Source organism: Saccopteryx leptura, chromosome 3 (assembly GCF_036850995.1).
Source record: "Saccopteryx leptura isolate mSacLep1 chromosome 3, mSacLep1_pri_phased_curated, whole genome shotgun sequence".
NCBI classification, from domain to species: Eukaryota; Metazoa; Chordata; class Mammalia; order Chiroptera; family Emballonuridae; genus Saccopteryx; species Saccopteryx leptura.
Window position 1 is genome coordinate 225,726,420 of NC_089505.1, and position 18,598 is coordinate 225,745,017.

The 18,598-nt window shown below is 45.5% G+C and overlaps 1 protein-coding gene across 3 annotated transcripts in view; it reads right to left on the reverse strand.

The window, feature by feature from the left end:
• Positions 1-18,598, reverse strand: part of MERTK (MER proto-oncogene, tyrosine kinase) — a 119,261-nt gene that overhangs the window by 72,225 nt on the left and 28,438 nt on the right. For all 3 annotated transcript variants that reach the window (XM_066377743.1, XM_066377742.1, XM_066377744.1), the window contains exons 2-4: positions 18,228-18,588; positions 7,968-8,068; positions 5,972-6,145 (exon numbers count right to left, since the gene is read on the reverse strand). In XM_066377743.1, coding sequence (XP_066233840.1) covers positions 5,972-6,145; positions 7,968-8,068; positions 18,228-18,588 — 636 coding nt within the window. The remainder of the gene's footprint in view (positions 1-5,971; positions 6,146-7,967; positions 8,069-18,227; positions 18,589-18,598) is intronic.

The following is an 18,598-nucleotide window of genomic DNA, read 5'->3' on the forward strand; positions in this document are numbered from 1 at the left end:
GACAACTGTCACAAACAATGAGACAGGCCCATGAGTACTGACATTTGGAAAGAGGTATTTGGCTTGGCCATCTGTGTGTGTATGTGCGTGCATGCACACTCACATATATGAGGACATTTTAAGAACTGGGAAGGGCCTGAACGGAGGTGAATCAAAGGTTGATGGTGGACTCTGCTGCACAGGGCAGTGAAAGTATAGAGAAAAACGGGGTCATAACAATCTGCTTTGTTATGTCTACGGTTTGAATTTACAGTGAACATGTGTTCACATATCAATGGTTATTTTTACCAGAAGGAAAGTCGCTTATATACACACACATATACTTATAGGAAAAATAACAAAGGAAACACATCAGGTTCCTCCTGTTCAGTGAACAAGCAGATGTACCAGGAGGGTGACACACCTTAGTTCCATGAGGTGAGAGCATGGAAACTCTATGCTCTGGACCCTCCCTGTGTGCAATTAACTTTTTTTTATCTTATTAATGATCTTACTATTACTTGGAAAATGCTATTCCTCTGAAAGACAAAATTCTTTCAAAACACGAGGCCCAGCAAATGAACTAATAAAAAGGGTTTGGGCAGTGAAAGTTTTGAGAACATCTGACCTGGTGCCTCTAAGCTCTGTTGTTTGTGTGAGTTTGGGAGGATAGGTATTTGCCAGAGGCAAGGAAGAGAGGCATTTTGTGTTGTTGTCACTCATACTAGAAGGGCAGCATGGACGGGCCACAGCTTGGAGCGTGGGGGACTGGAGTGCATGGGGAAGGGAGAAATGGCCTTGGACTCCTCTCTGGCTCCTTCTCAGCTGCTCAGACCGAATGCAGGCTGCAGAATCCAGGGCGCTGCGAAAGCCACTCCAAGGTAGTCCAGCTCATACTCCTGTCACTAAGGTATTCTTTTATTTGGTGACACGGCTGAGATCAAAGCCATTGCCTTAGTAATTATTGTTCCAGGACAAACAGAGGCTTGATGTGGCCAGTTCTGCCTCCTACAGCAATTTACAAAACCAGGCTTAACAACTGCCACTTACTAGTTGCATGCCCCGCAGCAGCTGCCAGGCTCAGCAGCCAAGTCAGCTGCAGGGAGGAAGACCCACCTGGGGACGGTGGTTCAAGGTGGATCTGATCTCGTTCAGGGCACTCAATGCCCCTGCCAGCAATGTACAGAGCATCTCAGACACTGGCCCCTTCCTGGACTGAGGAGCTGCTCCTTTGTCTACGTGTCAGGGGCAATGAGAGCTTTCTGTGCACAGAAGTTTAAAGTAAGAAAAGGGCTGACAGCTGTCTTCCCAGTGTGCAATTTGCTTTTAAATAAAAAACTTCCTTGCAATAAAACTGTAATGGTAAGTTTAGCACTTTCCTGACTTCTCTTAGCTGTTCTAGCACGTTACCTAACTGGAGGTGGTCACTGGAACCTCCACATTTACAGTAAAAAGTGCAGGTAGCCTGGGGACACACTGTAAAACTGACTTAGCATTTGAAAAACAAATCAATGTAATTTATAACAAAGAAAAACCATAAGAACATCTCAGTAGATGCAGAAAACAAAGTTGATAAAATCTGACACCCCTCATAATAAAAATGAAATTTTCAGCCAACTGGGAATATGAGGTAACTGCTTCACCCCAATGAAGGGCCCTTACAAGAGCCCGCAGTTAACACCCTTCTCTGTGACAGGGAGCAGGTATCCACTGTCACCACTTCCAAGTAGCATCTGCAGGATTGGTCCTGGCCAGGAGACAGGGAACAAGCTCCAGAGATAAAGGGTAATAGTAAGACTGTCGCTACTGGCAGGTGATATCACTGTCTACATAGAAAATCCAAGAAATGTACAACAAAAAATTCAGAACTAATAAGTGAACATAGCAAGGATATAGAATATAAGATCAACACAGAAAAATTCATTTATTTTCTATATATTAATAGTGAACAAATGGGAAATAAAATCAATGTTATTTACGAGCATCAAAAACAGAAAATATTTAAAAATAAAATTCACAAATGATACGTAAGATCTTTACCTGGAAAACTATAAAAAATTACCAACAGCAATTAAAGAAGACCTAAATAAATGGACAGACCATGTTCATGGATTGGAAGTCTCATTTCCCTCTTCATGGGTCTCCAAACTTTTTACACAGGGGGCCAGTTTACTGGCCCTCAGACCGTTGGAGGGCCGTCACATACAGTGCTCCTCTCACTGACCACCAATGAAAGAGGTGCCCCTTCCGGAAGTGTGGTGGGGGGCTGGATAAATGGCCTCAGGGGGCCACATGAGGCCCGTGGGCCATAGTTTGGAAACACCTGCATTGATCTATAAATTCAATACAATTGCAAAAAAAAATCACAGCAGAATTTTTGTAAAAAATGTCAAGCTGATTCTAAGATTTATACAGAAGCAGGCAAAAGACCCAAAGTGACCTTTTACCAAAAAGGATATATAATTGATCAATAAGAAAAAAAATCCTTTCCAAAGCTAATTCAAAATTAGATAACAGGGAAATGAAATTCAAATTAAAACCACAATAATTTACCATTCCATATCTCTCAGAATGTCTAAAATTACAAAGATGAACCACATCAAGTGTTGGCAAGGCTGTGGATGGAGCACCTGGAACACTCCTCCACTGCCGTAGGAAATGCACTGTGCCACAACCCTTTTGGGAAACAGATTCCTGGTGTCTTTAAAAGTTAAACACATGACTTAAATGTTGCTCTTCCAGCTAGCTATTTATCCACAGGAAGTAAAAATATATATCTCCCAAGATACTTGCACATAAATATTCATAGCTGCTTTATTCACAGTAGCCAACAGTCTAAACATTCCAAATGTTCAACAAAAAAATGGATGACAAAATATTGCACCTTCATACCAAAGAGCACTATTGGCAATAACACATAAGGCACTACTGACACAATAACATGGATGAATCTGAAACACTGGACCAAAGATACCTGACAACACAAACGAATTTTTTTTTCTTTTTTTATTAAGTGAGAGGTGGGGAGGCAGAGACAGACTCCTGCATGTGTCCCAAATGGGATCCACCTGGCAAGCCCCTATTGTGGGATGCTCTGCCCTTCTGGGGCCACTGCTCCATTGCTCAGCAACCAAGCTACTTTAATGCCTGCACTGAGGCCACGGAGCCATCCTCAGTACTTAGGGCCAACTTGCTCAAACCATTTGAGCCATGGCTGTGGGAGGAGGAGAGATAGAAAACAGATAAGGGGGAACAGTGGAGAAGTAGATGGTTACCTCTCCCGTGTCCCCCGACCGGGAATTGAACCCGGGACTTCCACACACTGAGCCAATGCTCTACAGCTGAGCCAACTGGCCAGGGCCACAAAAGAATACTTTACAATTCCTTTTATTTGAAGTATGGAATGAGGCAACACTAATCTGATGACAGACATTTGAACAGTGTTGCCTGTGGGAAGTGGGGACTGAGCAGAAGGGAGGATGAGAACCTTCTGAGGTGATATATCTTGATTGACGAATGGTTACAGGGGTGTTTACATGTTTCAAACTACTGAGTTGTGTACTTAAGTTCTATGCATTTCCTTGTATGTTGATTTTACTTCAATGAAAATAAATTTTCTTTATGGGACTTTAGAGCAACCATCCTAGAAAGGATGAAGTGTGATTTTAAAATTGACTTTCGAAGTCACTGATGATCAGCTCCTTGGAGAAACTGAAAGAAAGCTCAGATGAAGGCAGAAAAAACCCATAATATTACTGATGGAATCAGGAGTTAGAAAAGCAATTTAAAGATAAAACCTAGGGGCTGGCATTCATGGCTGTTCCATTCTTTCCATAAACATTTAGTGACTAGTACCATGAGTCAGGCAGTGCCTTGGGAGAGACCAAATCCTTGTCCTTACTGAGCACGTTCTCTCTAAGAAAAGATATAAACAGGTCACTGTACCGATAAGTGCAATAAGGAAGTCCACAAGAGTTCGTGACTCAGCATCAATCAAAAGGTGGAGAAAACCTAAAATTGTTAGGAGTGACCAGAGAAGGCTTCACTGAAGAAATAATATTTGAGTTGTGTCATGTAACAAAGGGCAGATGGAAGAACACTGTAGGTAGACAAAGGAGAGAGTGCAAAGGTGCTGAGGCAGGAAGGAGGGCGACGTGCATGAGGAAATGAAGGACAACCAGTGCGACTGGTGCTTAGTAAGCAGATGAGCCAGGGCTGGAAAGTTAGGCGGAGGCAGGAAGGACCCTTGAGTGACAATTTAAGATAACAGGAAGTCACTGAAGGGTTTCCAGCAGGCAAGTGACACGATCTGCCATGAGGAGGAAGGATTAGAGTGAGGACAAGGCTGAAAGCAACAAGAGCAGCTAGAAACTACTGCAGTGGTGTTGACAAGGGCTAGGAGTGACATGCACCAGGACACTGCAGCAGAGACAGAAAAAGACAGAAATGGATGTGTGTACTGTAGAAGCAAACCTGATGGAACTTGTGGATGCATTCACATGAAAAATGAGAAAAAGAAGGACAGGCAAATGGTGATAACACTAAGATGAGGAATTTAGGGCAAAACAAGTCTAGGGTAAGATCAAGAGTTTCATTTTAAGACGCCTGCGTACCCAGCAAATGGAAATGCCAAGGAGACAGCTGGCTTCATGAGTGTGAAGCTCAGGAGAGAGGTCTGGCTGTAGGAGCAGTCTGAGGTCAACTTCACACAGATGGTGCTGAAGTCAGCGGCCCAGAAGAACTTTCCCGAAAACATGTCTCAGAGGAAGCAGAAGTGGGTCCAGAACTGAGCCCTGGACGCCACACACTCAGAACTGCCACAGGCAGAGATGGAGCAGTGAGGTGCGGAGAAGTAAAAAGCCCCTTTCCAGGAGCCCCCACTACTTTCTTAGTGGCCAAGACACTCTCTGCATATGGAGGAGGTCCAGAATGCAGGGACCAGGAAGGATTGGGGATGTAGGTTCACAACTAGTCACTCCAAGTCGGGCTTCTGGGGTATGTGTACTGTTCTGAGCCAAAGGCAACTTTAGCCTTGGGATCAAAAGAAACTTAGCCCCTCCCTTTGCTACCCAGGTAACTTGAATTAGGGGCCCTGCCCATAAGAAGAGATTACAGGACAAATTTCTATTTTCTGAACATCTTGTTATTCCAGCTTCCAGCAATAACTTTCTGAAGCCCCCGAGGCCCCTGACCTCATCCCTAATTCAATAAGTCTTATTTACCTCATTGTTCCTTTTCTGTCTCTGATCTCTCCTGCATGTGGGGCCTCTGACTCTCTCACAGATGCAGGGTCCCTATACATGTATATGGATTAAATTTGGTCATTTTCTCTTACTAACCTGCCTCATGTCTATTTGATTATGAGACCAGCAGGAAGAATTTGAGGACAGAGGAAAAGTTCTTTCTCCCCCACAGTGGTGGTACCCTGGCCAGATGTTGCTGAAAGATGCAATGGGAAGAGCAAAGAGGAGCCACCAGCTCTCGTGGCACAGGAACACCAATGGTGTTGGTGCTAGAACACAGCCAGAGCAATGAGAACATCAGGGCACTTCTATTCGTATGGAAGTGATAGGCCAAGCAGCCACAATCCCACGATGACTCACTGCCCACAAAGGCCTCCAGGACCCATGCATCTGCCTTGCTGTCAAACCTCAATGCTCTCTAACATCAGTGGTTCTTGGAGTGTCAGATCTGCCAGGCCTGCTAGGTAGGGCCCAGTAGTGACGGGAGGTGGGAGTGGGCTCCACGGCCTCAGATGGGGCATTCCTGGTGGCTTCCCCACCTGACCCACGGGCACCCCTGGAGTGCCCTCAGCCACTTCCCAATCCGGACCTGGGAACTCTCACACCCAAAATGCCTGCCTATCACCCCACCTACTGGTCCTTCACCTCAACTGCCACCTGTTTTCATCCTCCTGGCGCACAACAGTGCTCAGCAAGCTGGTGCTCCCTTCCACTGCTCAAAAGGAAATACAGAAACCAGCACAACTCACCAGGAACAGTTAGCACAGACGGGGATTCTTCTGGCCGTTCATTCACACGGCTGCTGTTTCGGACCCAGAAAATGTTGACGGGCTCTGGCGGGCCCACGGCCTGACAAGTAAGGTTGAAGGCAGTGTTTTTGGTGACGTTCATGCTCTCGGGCTGCCTGGTGAAGTGAGGAAGTCCTGCAGGGAAAGTTCAGAGAAGGATTGTTTCAAATCCACAAGCAAAGCCAGATCCCTAAGGAGGATCGAATCTACCAGAACTTGGCTACAGGAGATGTCTTTCTATACCATCTCAGGTCTGAAATGCCCGTCCTCACCTCAAAGCTGGGTGAGAAGAAAAACAGGCTAATTTCTACCAGTCTAGCTCCAGCTGACCTTCTAGGACACGTTCCCAAAGGGGCTGTAATGGTGACTCAAGACTGGTTTTACCAGAAGGAAAGCCTGGCCGTTTCAAAATCAGGCGTTGCTTACACTCCAGGGAAGGTTGGCAGGTTTTCAGGATTCCTCATCAAAATAAACAGTAAAAACCAAGCCACGCAATGTCTGCCTGCTTTTGAGGACAATCTATTGTGTGTGAGGCTTTGAAATGAGTGACATGAGTTATAAAATCTGTGCGTGTGTATTGGGCTGAATGCCTTTTAAAGCACATCTCATGAGAACATGGTAGACACAGCTGCACAGTCTCAGTCCTGAGCTCTCTGACTCGAATTCCAGGGTTAAGGCCAGAAAAAAAGGGCACTTTGGGAATGTGTCATAGTAACCCAAACAGCTCGCTAATGTGGGGCACGTGCCAAAAATTCATCAGGTTAAACTAACTGTTGTCACACATTTAAATTGTGTTCTTCTGGGACTGAGAAATCACACACCTGGTGCCTAAAAAATGGGAAAACATTTTTCCTGCTTCAAAGTTTTGAAAAACTCCATTTGGACTTAATGTGTCCCTGCCCTGGGCATTTTTCTGAGATTCTGACAAGTCAAGTGTCTTCTAAATGTTTTCCCCAGATAAACAGCAAAATGTAGGACCCACCGCTCTACCCACAATGCTGACATAACACTAACTGTCCAGTCTGGGGTGGGCTACGAAAGAAGCTCTAAAACAGACCCACTCAGGCCCGCCGCCCTCAGGCCTCCTGCAGCGTTAGTGTGTATCAGGTTCGCCTTTGCAAAAGAACAGGTAGCAGAGGAGCCTTTTTTTACTAGAAGAAGTTTCCAGTTGAACTTCCCTGAAACGCATTTCACCTGCTCTATAGCCTGTGATGAGGAGGGTCAGGAGAAAGAAAAGAAAGCTGTTCCAATGGTGTACTGATGGGAATCTCAGGAGCTAAGGGGCAGGGACCCTGAGGGCAGCACCTGGGTGGTGGGGAAGGCCCTCCACCCAGGCACCAGGGTGGTTTCTTTCTTGACAGGTACTAGGCATGCAAACCCAGAGACCTCAATACCTGGGCTCACCTGTGCATCAGCTGGAGTTCGAGTTCCTGCAGGGCAGAGATTGCCTTCTCCTCATCCCTCACTCGTCACCTCCACTGAACCCATCTCCTGTCATGCCATGGAACTGCACTGAAGCAAACACCTGACAAATCCTAGGGCCCTGAACAAGCTGCTCACCCTGCCCAGGAAAACCACTCGCCCTCCCTGGTCTCATCATCCACTTACACAGGCAGGAAAAGGTGCAGAATAACAAGCAAATTGCCACCTGACCAGCACTGAGAGCTGGATAATGGAATGCATGTGCTCTCTAAAAAAAATGTTAGTAACTTTTTTCTTGTAAATAACCTAAGGACAAAGTCCATAGTCTCTTTTATCTCAGTCCTAAGTGCCTAGGATGCAGCTAAATCTTTAAGAATTGAATTCATTATTCCCTAAAGACTAAAGAGACGATTGACTTGTAAAATCTCAGTGCTAATGGATCTGCAAGGTTTGCACAGTTATAAAGGGCCGCCACACTGTAGAGTGTTATATGCAAAGCAGGTACTCCCGGTTGCTCTGTGGCTTCTGCACTTACCTTGCACCTCGAGGTAGATGGGGTCAGACACGATCTCTTCATTGTTTATTTTCGTCTTACAGATATATGACCCACTGTCTGAGCGCTGCACACTGATTATGCTTCAGAGAAAACACATAAAGATATTTACGGTGACTACCCTTCAAGCTCCTAATATAGAAACAGAACATTCTTCAATTTCCTTGTCATATGCTGTGATGTTAATCTTACAGATCACAATGGCCAGGTCACAGTGCCCAGGTATTTGGTCTAACACCACTTCAAATGTTTCTGAGACGGTTTTTTTCAGATGATGTTAAATTTAAATTAGTAGATTCTGAGTAAAGCAGATGACCCTCTACAACATGGGTGGGCCTCATTCAGCCAGGTGAAAGCCTACCAGCAAAGACTGAGGTCCTCTGAAAAGAGGAATTCTGCTTCCAAACTGCCTTGGGATCCAAGACTGCAGTACCAGCTCTTCCCTGGACATCCAGCTGATACCTGCAGATTTCAACCTGCCTGGCACCTACAGTCACACTGGCCAATTCTTTAAAACAAATGACTCTGACTAATCCCTATGCTGGTATTTGTCTCGCTTTCTGTGGTAGACTCTACATTGGAGGACTGACCCCTCAGGGAATTTTGGCAAATTTGTAGGGTTGTTTTGGGTGGTCACAATAACTAGGGAGCACCAGACGGAATGGTTCCACATTCCAAATGACCTTCTGTGAGCAGAACCCATTCCATTTTACAAACACACAAAGTATTTTGCCCGGTTTTAACCTCCCCCTAATTTCCCAGGACTGCAGTTACCATGAAAACGGCAAGGAGAGGGGGTGGTACTGGCTTTTTGGCCTGTTAGGAACTTTGCAGGGACCTGGTCACCATTTGGAAAAGGGATCAGACATCAAGGCTGCATTTGCAGCTGCCAGGTGTGTGTGTATGGGGGGTGGGGGGCAGGTCGCTGTATATATGGTTTGGCCATGCCCCACATTAATGCATTCACATTCATATTATTCTATTATAAATTGCTTCTCTTTTGTTTTACTTGTATTACATTTGGACAATATGTCATAAAGTATCTGATATTGAAAGATGGCCTTTGCCTGACCTGTGGTGGTGCAGTGGATAAAGTGTCGACCTGGAAACACTGAGGTCGCCAGTTCGAAACCCTGGGCTTGCCTGGTCAAGGCACATATGGGAGTTGATGCTTCCTGCTCCTCCTTTCTGTCTGTCTGTTTGTCTGTCTGTCTCTCTAAAATGAATAAATAAAAAATTTTTTAAAAAATAAAAAGATGGCCTTGTCTCTAACCGGCCGAGAACCCTGCTTTCCACCTTTCCAGCTATTTACAAACAGGAATCAGCCAACATATGGGAAACCTGTACTTAGCTGGAGCGGGAAGGGATGGGGAGGAGGGACACTTTGGCTCTCAGATGCTCTCTCACAGATGGAGACTCATCAGACCCAGCAAAGAAGACCATGACTGGAGAAAAAAGAGAAAGAAGAAAAACCTGGAGGGGTCCACCTACCTAGCAACCTGAACCCTGATATAACTTATTTATCCAAAGCAACATAAAACCCACTGCTCAACCTACCAAGTGCTGAGGCCTAAGGCTCAAAAGAGGCAGGAAAAATGACAAGGTTAAAGGGCGCCCCGTTGACCTTGGCAACAGTTGGCAGCCACCAGGGGTAAAGAATGACAGGTAGGAAGTGAACCCCCCAGGTCTTGAAACACGGGACATTTAAAATATATGTTTCCAGCATCATTTTGCAAACCCCTATTAATTAGCCCATGCTAAACAGAGCAACTACATTCCATGTCAGTCAGAACTAGGGGACCAGGCTGCTTGGGTTTTAACATCATTTCCATGTACTTCTAGGATCCAGGAGTGTGACAGTCATCTGTCACCTGCATTTCCTGATGTGCCCATCCAAGCGGTTCCCACTGACTGAGGATACTCTGTCTTCCCTTCTCACCGTTGCCGTGTAGGAGAAAATGAAATCTGGAGCGCATCTGATGAATGAACATTAAACCTGGGGAGGACCCAGGGCCAAGGAAAGGCCAGATCTCTCCATGCTTTAGGGCAGGAGCTGAATGTCACAATGCCTAGAAGTCACCAGGAAAACAGGAAAAGACAGAAAGAGACCTCATAGGACACATATCTCCAAATCAGGGGCAGACCCTCCTCCAATCATCTCTCTGGACGTAATGCTGACAAGGAGCTGAAGTAACAGGCAGAGAAGCTCTGTCTGGAGTGGTGTCCTGCCCACCGTGAGCACTAACGAGCAGCTGATTGGTGTGCCCCAGTTTCAGCGGCTCCTGAAAACTCAGCTGGCTGACTAGTCAGTCTGGCCTTCTTCACATTTCCAAGGGAAACCAGGTCATAGCTACTGCAAAGGGGGTCTTTTCCATGCAGGTCACAAGTTCACGTAAGAAGAGGTGACACTTTTTTCAGGCAAGGCCCAGTATTCTACAAAGTGGAGGACAAGATCTGACAAACTGAGGGCACCCTGTGCTTGGAAGACCTGGCTCTGGGCATGGGAGCCCAGCGATGCAGCACACTTGACAGATGACTCATGGGGCCACAACCAGGGAAAACATGACAGCCAAAGACGGATGCTGTGTACGGGCCCAGGAGGCAGCCCGAGGTGCAGGGAGCCCAAGAAACCATCGGGCACAAATGACAGGTTAGCAGAACACCTTGGGCTGCAGAAGTCAGACTGCACAGAAAGTGCAGGAGGACCTGCAGCCAAACAGCGAGGAAATTCAGGCCAGGACCAGAAAGGGGATCCCGAGGGAATGTGATCAAAACTGTCTTCAGTCATTTGGATGAAAAAAGGGTTTCTATGGAACATGACCTCACAAAATGACCTAATTCTAAATTCCTAACTGGTGTGTCATGGTGGGTAGTCACACCCCAGGCATACAACTTTTTAGTTAAAGCTTTATCTTTGCTTTAAGAAAGCAATGTCCATTGTTTCTGTGCACCTAGGTTAACACACCTTTGAAATAAATTGTACCCACCCCTAAGAGAGAACATAATCTTCTTAACTACCCTGTAATCCAATCCCTCCTGAATTTCTCTGCCTTCCTGTAATCTTCCTTCCTCCATGTGATCTTCTTTCCATTCCCCCCTTAATCTTAAGTGCCTAATAGAAGCTGTAACACTTTTATTTTGCGCAGCATCTGAGATTTTGCTCCCCAGAATGTTGTCAGTTTCACTCAAGTAAATTCTTATAAAAATTCTCACAATTCTGGTCAAGATGGTGGCATAGATAAATGAAGTTTCGACTCCTCCCACAACCATATAAAAATTACAAATACACTACAGAACAACCATCAGGCAGGAGTGCCTGCAATCTAGCTGAACAGAAGTCCTACAACTAGTGAATTAAAGAAGAACCCACGTGGAGACTGGCTGGAGGGGCAGAGACATGGAACTAGCTGGCTCCACACCCACGCGTGGCAGATAAAAATTAGGAGGGATGCCCAGGTTGTGGAGGTCCCCCATGAGGAGGAAGGGGTCCCAGCCCCACACCAGGCTCCCAAGCCCATGGTTCCAGTCCTGGGAAGAGAAGTCCTCATAACTTCTCAATGTAAAAACCAGAGGGGGTTGCTGCCGAGTGAGATGGAGGCTGTTGGGAGTCCCAGGCGTTCCTCTTAAAAACGGCCCACACACAACTTACTGAGACTCACTTGCTCTGAGTTCCAGCGCTGGTACAGCAGGGACATATCTGGGAATTGTCTGGCATCAAGATGAGAGCTGAAAGGACGGCTTTCTCCCAGACACAAGTGCTGGCAGAGGCCATTCCTTCTTTTCCTGGCCCCCCATCCGCAGAGCCAGCAGGCAGGCACCATATCTGAGTCTCCATCAACCTGGCTCACACTGTTCTCCCGGCCCAGGTGATTCCCTGAGACCCCACTCCACCGAACTTGGGACCCACCTAATCCATTTCTGCTGTCTTTTCCATATAAATGACCTCTCACAGCTCATGCTTCAAACTTCCCTAAAATCTCTCAAGGAAGTAGCTTCTGGCCTCTGGGTGCCCCGCACACCTCTTGCTAAGCAGCCCCACATCTGGCACTAGCAGCAGCTGGTGTCTGTTTGTCAGTTAGCCTCACCCAGGCACCTCTAAGCCCAGCCCTAGCAGCAGCCATCTGCAGAGAGCTGTATAACTTTTGCTGGACGGTCCTGGGCAGGACACAGGCAGTGGGAAACCGTGGCCTGCACACCTCCTGGTATGCCCCAGAGACAGTGCACCCAGCGGACAGCTTCGGACCACACCGCATTACAACCCAATCAGCTCCACAAGTGACTCACTCAAGGGGTAGATCTGATGAGCACCAAAACCCCACTAAAGCAAGTCCTGCTCTGTGAGGTTGGCCCCTGCACAGCAGCTCCTCCGCTAGAGTCCCAGCCAGTCCTTGCAGGGAATCAGCCTGGTGGTCAATCCCCTCCCAGTGATGTGACAACAGTAATCAAGGCTCAACTACAACAGGAGGGTGTGTACAGCACACACAGGGGGAGACACACCTAGAGCCCCCCGGCTCAGGTTACTGTAGATGCTGGCCACCAAGCCCTACAGGACACCTATTACATAAGCCCCTCTTGAAGACTGAAGACTTAGTAGTTCTATCTAATACATGAAACAAACACAGGGAAGCAAGCAAAATGAGGAGACAGAGAAACAAAGCCCAAATACAAGAACAAAAGAAATCTCCAGGAAAAGAATGAAATGAAATGGGAGGCAAATAGATACACAGTTCAAAACAACGCTTATAAGGATGCTCAAGCAACTTGGTGAGAACTTCAATACCATTTAAAAAAAAAAGAACTAGTCAGAAATGAAGGATACACTTACTGAAATGACAAACACATTAAAGGGAACAAACAATAGAGTTGATGAAGCAGGGGATCAAATCAGAGATTTGGAAAATAAGGAAGCAGAAAACACTCAACTGGAATAGCAAAAATTAAAAAAAAAGGAGACCAAAAAAAAATGAGGATAGTATAAGGAGTCTCTAAGACAATTTCAAGTGTACCAATATTTGCATCATGGGGGTACCAGAAGGGGAAGAGAGAAAGTGATTAAAAACCCATTGGATCGCTTCTCGGCCTTTTGGCTAAGATCAAGTGTAAAAACCCATTTGAAAAAATAATGATGAAAATCTTCCCTCACCTGTTGAAGGAAATAGACATAGAAGTCCAGGACGCACAGAAAGTCCCAAACAAGATGAATGCAAAGAGGCCCACACCAAGACATACCATAACTAAAATGCAAAAGGTTACAGAGAGGAAATGTTTTTTTAAATTTTTCTATTGATTTAAGAAAGAGAAGACAGTAAGAGAAAAGCAGTTAGTTGACTATAAGGGAGTGCCCAAAAGGTAGTCAGCTGATTTTTCAACAGAAACTTTACAAGGCTGAAGGGATTGGCATGAAATATTCAATGATGAAAAGCAAAGAACTACAACCACGACTATTCTACCCAGCAAAGCTATCATTTAGAATCAAAGACATATAAAGAGCCTCCCAGACAAGAAAAAGCTAAAGGAGTTCATCACACCAAACCAGCATTATAAGAAATGTCAAATGTTTAAATGCCTTTCCTTTAAAAAGGAAAAAAAAGATTAAAAATATGAATAACAGGCCCTGGCCAGCTGTCTCAGTGGTAGAGCGTCAACTGGTATGTGGAAGTCTCATGTTTGATTCCTGGTCAGGACACACAGGAAAGGCGACCATATGCTTCTCCGACCCTCCTCTTCCCCCTTCTCTCTCTCTCACTTTCTCTCTTTCTCTCCCACTACCGTGGCTCGACTGATTGGAGTACATTGGCTCTGGGCACTGAGGATGGCTCCATGGAGCCTCTTGATTGTGAGCATGGCCCCAGATGGGGGTTGCCAGGTGAATCGTGGTTTGGGTCACATGAGGGAGTCTATCTCTCTATCTCCTCTCCTCTTACTTAAAAAGAATATGAATAATAAAATGGCAATAAATATATATTTATCAATAATTACTTTAAATGCAAACAGATTAAAATGTTCCAACCAAAAGATAAAAGGTGACTGAAAGGATAACAAAAGAAGACCCCTACACATGCTGTCTACAAGAGACTCACTTCAGATTGAAAGACACAAAGACTGAAAGTACAGGGATGGAAAAAGATATTTCATGAAAATGATAACAAACAGCCCTGGCTGCCTAGCTCAGTTGGTTACAGCATCATCCTGAAGCACAGAAGTTGCTAGTTCGATCCCCAGTCAGGGCTCATACAGGAATAGATCGATGTTCCTGTCCCTCTCTCTCTCTCCCTTCCTCTTTCACCAAAATCAATAAATTAAAAAAAGAAAATGATAACAAACAGACAAAAAGGTGGGGTAACAATACTTGCTCCAGGCAAAGTAGACTTTAAAACCAAGGCTATAACTAGAGACAAAGAAGGACCCAGCAATTTCACTTCCAGGTATTTATCTGAAGAAACCCAAAACACTAAATCAAAAAGACATACATCTGTATGTTCACTGCAGCATATGTACAATAACCAAGATATGGACGTGACCTAAGTGTCCAGCAATGGATGAAAGGATAAAGAAGAAGTGGGGCTTACATTCAGTGGAATGTGACTCAGCCATGAGAAAGAATGAGACCTTGCCATCTGCAACAACATGGATGGAGTTAAGGGTATTATGCTAAACGAAATAAGTCAGACACAGGAAGACTAATGCCATTTGATCTCACTTATATGTGGAATCTAAAAAACAAAGTAAACAAACAAGCAGAACAGAAACAGACTCACAGATACAGAGAACATTTTGATGGTTGCCAGATGGGAGGAGGGTTGATGGGATAGGTGAAAAAGGGGAAGGAATGAAGACATACAAATTGTTAGTTACAGAACAGTCACAGGACGTAAAGTACAGCAGAGGGGATATAGCCCATAATATGTATTATAATAACTGTGTATGGTTGTCAGATGGGTACTAGTAGATTTATCAGGGTGATCACTTAGGAAGTTATATAATGTCTGATCACCGGCTTAAAAGACCTGAAACTAAAATAATACTGTATGTCAACTGTAATTGAAAAAGAAAAAATTTATTTAAAGTTTAAAAAAATTCTCTACAGGTCTGGACATTTCTTTTGTTGACATATTCATATCAGGAAGAGCTTAGCTGTGGTCTGGGGAGAAGGACTGCATGCCAGCATTAATTAGCAAGGTCATATCCATTGTACCTAAAGCACAGGACATATTTTTCACAAAGAATACTGTGTGTTGTTTCTAGACCTCCAAAGAAAGACTCCCTCGCTGAAGGCAGGGTCAGGTGGGCTGAGGAGGATTGCTGTCCCTGACGACCTCCCTGTCCCCAGCAGAAGCAGCAGGCAGTCTCCATGCAGGCTCAACAGGAAAAGCTGAGCTCAGAGTAGCAATGGAAGCTTTCCACAACTAAGAAACAGCTCCAGAAAAGACACAGAAGGGAGGAGCATTGATTCAAGAAAATGCCTAGTCCTGGAGACGAAGGTCTTCCCTCACCGAACCACTCAGTGGGCAGCACAGTGGGAGAGAGAAGACCCACTCAGGGGCTTCCCCAGGGAAAGCACAACTCTGAGACAAAGTGGACACCCAGAACTTCCAGAGGGAAGAAAAGCAGGTCGCTCCCCATGAGGCAGAATAGCCCTGGATTCCACAAGAACAGACCTGGGAGCGAAAAGGAAGTTATCAATGATTTCCAGTGACAACAGGAAATTACTTTCCTTTCGAATTCTGTATCCAGCCAAACTATCTCAAGGTGAAGGTAGAAAAAAAACAACAAGACATTTTCAGAGATGCAAATCTCTGGAGACTAGTGGAGGATGGGCTTGGTACCGTGTGAGGGAGTGAACACCAGGAAGGGGCCTGGGCTCTGGGAGCAGCAGCTGGGAGTCAGGAGAAGCAAGGGTCCCCACTAGGAGCAGAGATGGCTCAGCTGGACCCCAGTTCAGAGAGGAGAGGGGACGGCTGCAGGACAGATGTTGCCAAGGACAAAGTTAGAGCTGCTAATTTTGTCACTTGGAGAAGAAATGCCTATTTTCCTGTAGAGTTCAGAGAAGAATGCATGGCTGACACTTAGAAAATTAAACAAACTAACAAGCAAAGAGACAATACCAATGCCAGGAAAATTAAAATGCTAAGAAATAAAAGTGATTACCATCTATGACATGATGTAGCTGAAAACAGCATTTCCATAGCCCCCAAAATGTGAGCCATGGGTACTGACTCACCACAGCTGGGAGGATCACTCTCCTGGATTAACACACACACTGGGGCCTGGCACACACACAACCCGAGGACTGAATATCTCTGGAAAGATGCCACTACCAAAGAGTTGGGGGCTGGAGTCGGGGAGAGAAATTTTGAAGAGTTCATGTGTTCTACAACATGTACGCACAGCGTTAAACAAGGTATAAAAATCTGATGAGATTTTGGTCAAGTACAAGCATCTAAACCTGGTAAAACCAAAGGAACCACACAGATCAGTTATGATGTAAAGAAAGGAACCACCTGGACAGACTACAGGGACAGCAGCTGCAGAGCCTGTCACACCAGGACAGCCTCACCTGGACTGGCCTCATGATATATTAAAGGGACACGCAGCACCTCTCTGTCCCTGAGACCTGTCCTAATGGGGCTGGTCTGCTCAGAAATGGCTCTTACATAGCAGCTAAGCTCTACAGCCTTCTTACAAGAAATACAACAAGGACAAATACTGTACACTTCCACTTATATGAGGTCCCTAGAATAGAGAAATGTATAGAAAAAGAACATAGAATAGAGGTTACCAGGAGCTGGGGAGAAGGATGGGGACTTAAGTGTTTCATGAGCAAGGAGTTTCCGTTTGGGATGATGGAAGAGTTCTGGTGATGACGGTGGTGATGGCTGCAGCCACAATGAGAATGTACTTAATGCCACCAAACTGTACACTTAAAAATGGCTAACATGGTAAGTTTTATTTATGTACCTATTATCATAATAAAAAACACAATTTTTTAAAGAAATACAAGGACACACTAATAGGCATTATGTTTGTACCTGCCACAGTTCAAATGGTACTGGTGGTAAGTCATGGTCACCCACATGCAGAGTCTTGCATAAACTGAGCTGAAAGGAAGTCTTCTGAGTATGACGCAAGTCCCGGAGCATAGTGATGTGCAGCTAATGGTAACTTTTCCAGCTGATAGTTTTACTTAGGAAATTATGTCTTTATTTTCTAAATATTTTGCTTCTTTCTCATGTATGATTCCATTTGGGAGCTACCACAAGCAGCAGGCGCCAGGCCCCCACAGGACAGCTATGAGCAGGGGGATGTCTTACACCAGCCACTTAGGGCCCAAGGAACCCAGAGGGATACAATTTGACCAATTCACAGCTTCACAAAACAACAACAACAAAAAACTGACTGAAAGCAAAGTCCTCCCACCTTTAGCAATGGGAACCAGCAAAAGTCCCTCAAATGCACAGAAAACAAACCACAAAAACAATCCCTTCACCAAGAATCACTGATCACTAGGCCTGTGGGCCACCAACTCCCATTTTGCTGCAAGCTGCCCCCAGTACCTGGACAGGTATCCCCCCACTCCTCTACCCCTTGGACACTTTTCCTGGGACAGAATGTTCCCAGCTCAGCTGAAGAGCTGTCACTATTACACAAGACCTGAGAGCTAATTATATTCTAGTGCAGCTACTATCAACTGAGAAAGATCCACCGTGCAGACCTTCTGAAATTAATCTACACTCTGAATGAACCCGTAGAGATGCAAACGCAGAAAACAAAAGGCTGTTTTATATTAGGTCACATTTGCTTTTGCATCATCGACAGCATAACATTTAAATAGAGAGGAAGGGCCCTGGCTGGTTGGCTCAGTGGTAGAGCGTTGGCGTGGCGTATATACATCCTGGATTTAATTCCAGTCAGGGCACGCAGGAGAAGTGACCATCTGCTTCTCCACCTCTCCCCCGTCCCGCCCCCCCCCACCTCTCAATTCTCTTCCCACAGCCATAGCTTGGTGGAGCAAATTGGCCCTGGGCACTGAGGATGGTTCCATGGCCTCAACTCAGGTGCTAAAATAGCTTGGTTGCTGAGCAATGGAGCAACAGCACCAGATGGACAGAGCATTGTCCTGGTAGGTGGCTTGCTGGGTGAATTCCAGTCGGGGCACATGCAGGAGTCTGTCTCTCTGCCTCTCTGTTTCTCACTTAAGAAAAATTTTTAAAAAAATTAATAATAGAGAAGAAGAACACCTACCTGAAGGATGCAATCACTGCTGTAACTTCATCATCAGGGTAAAAGTGAGTCACTGCGTGATGTGCCCCAAGCAGTTCCTTCCCATCTTTCCACCATGAAATATGAGTGTCCTGGTACGTGTTAGGTATACTGATGGAACAATTAAACTTGACGTCCTTGTGTTCAGAAAGTATTATGTGGCCAGCCGTGTGATTAAATGCAAGAGGTGGTTTGAGCTTGGACCTGGCCAAGGTCACGCTGGTAAGTGCTGCAATTTCTCTGCGGGGTCTTCCAGGTGGGCCTGGTGAGGTCAGCACAGGGTCAGCGAGGCCTCCTGGGAATGGCAGGCTAGAACAGGTTTTTTCCTTCACCACGGCAAAAGCTGCAAAACA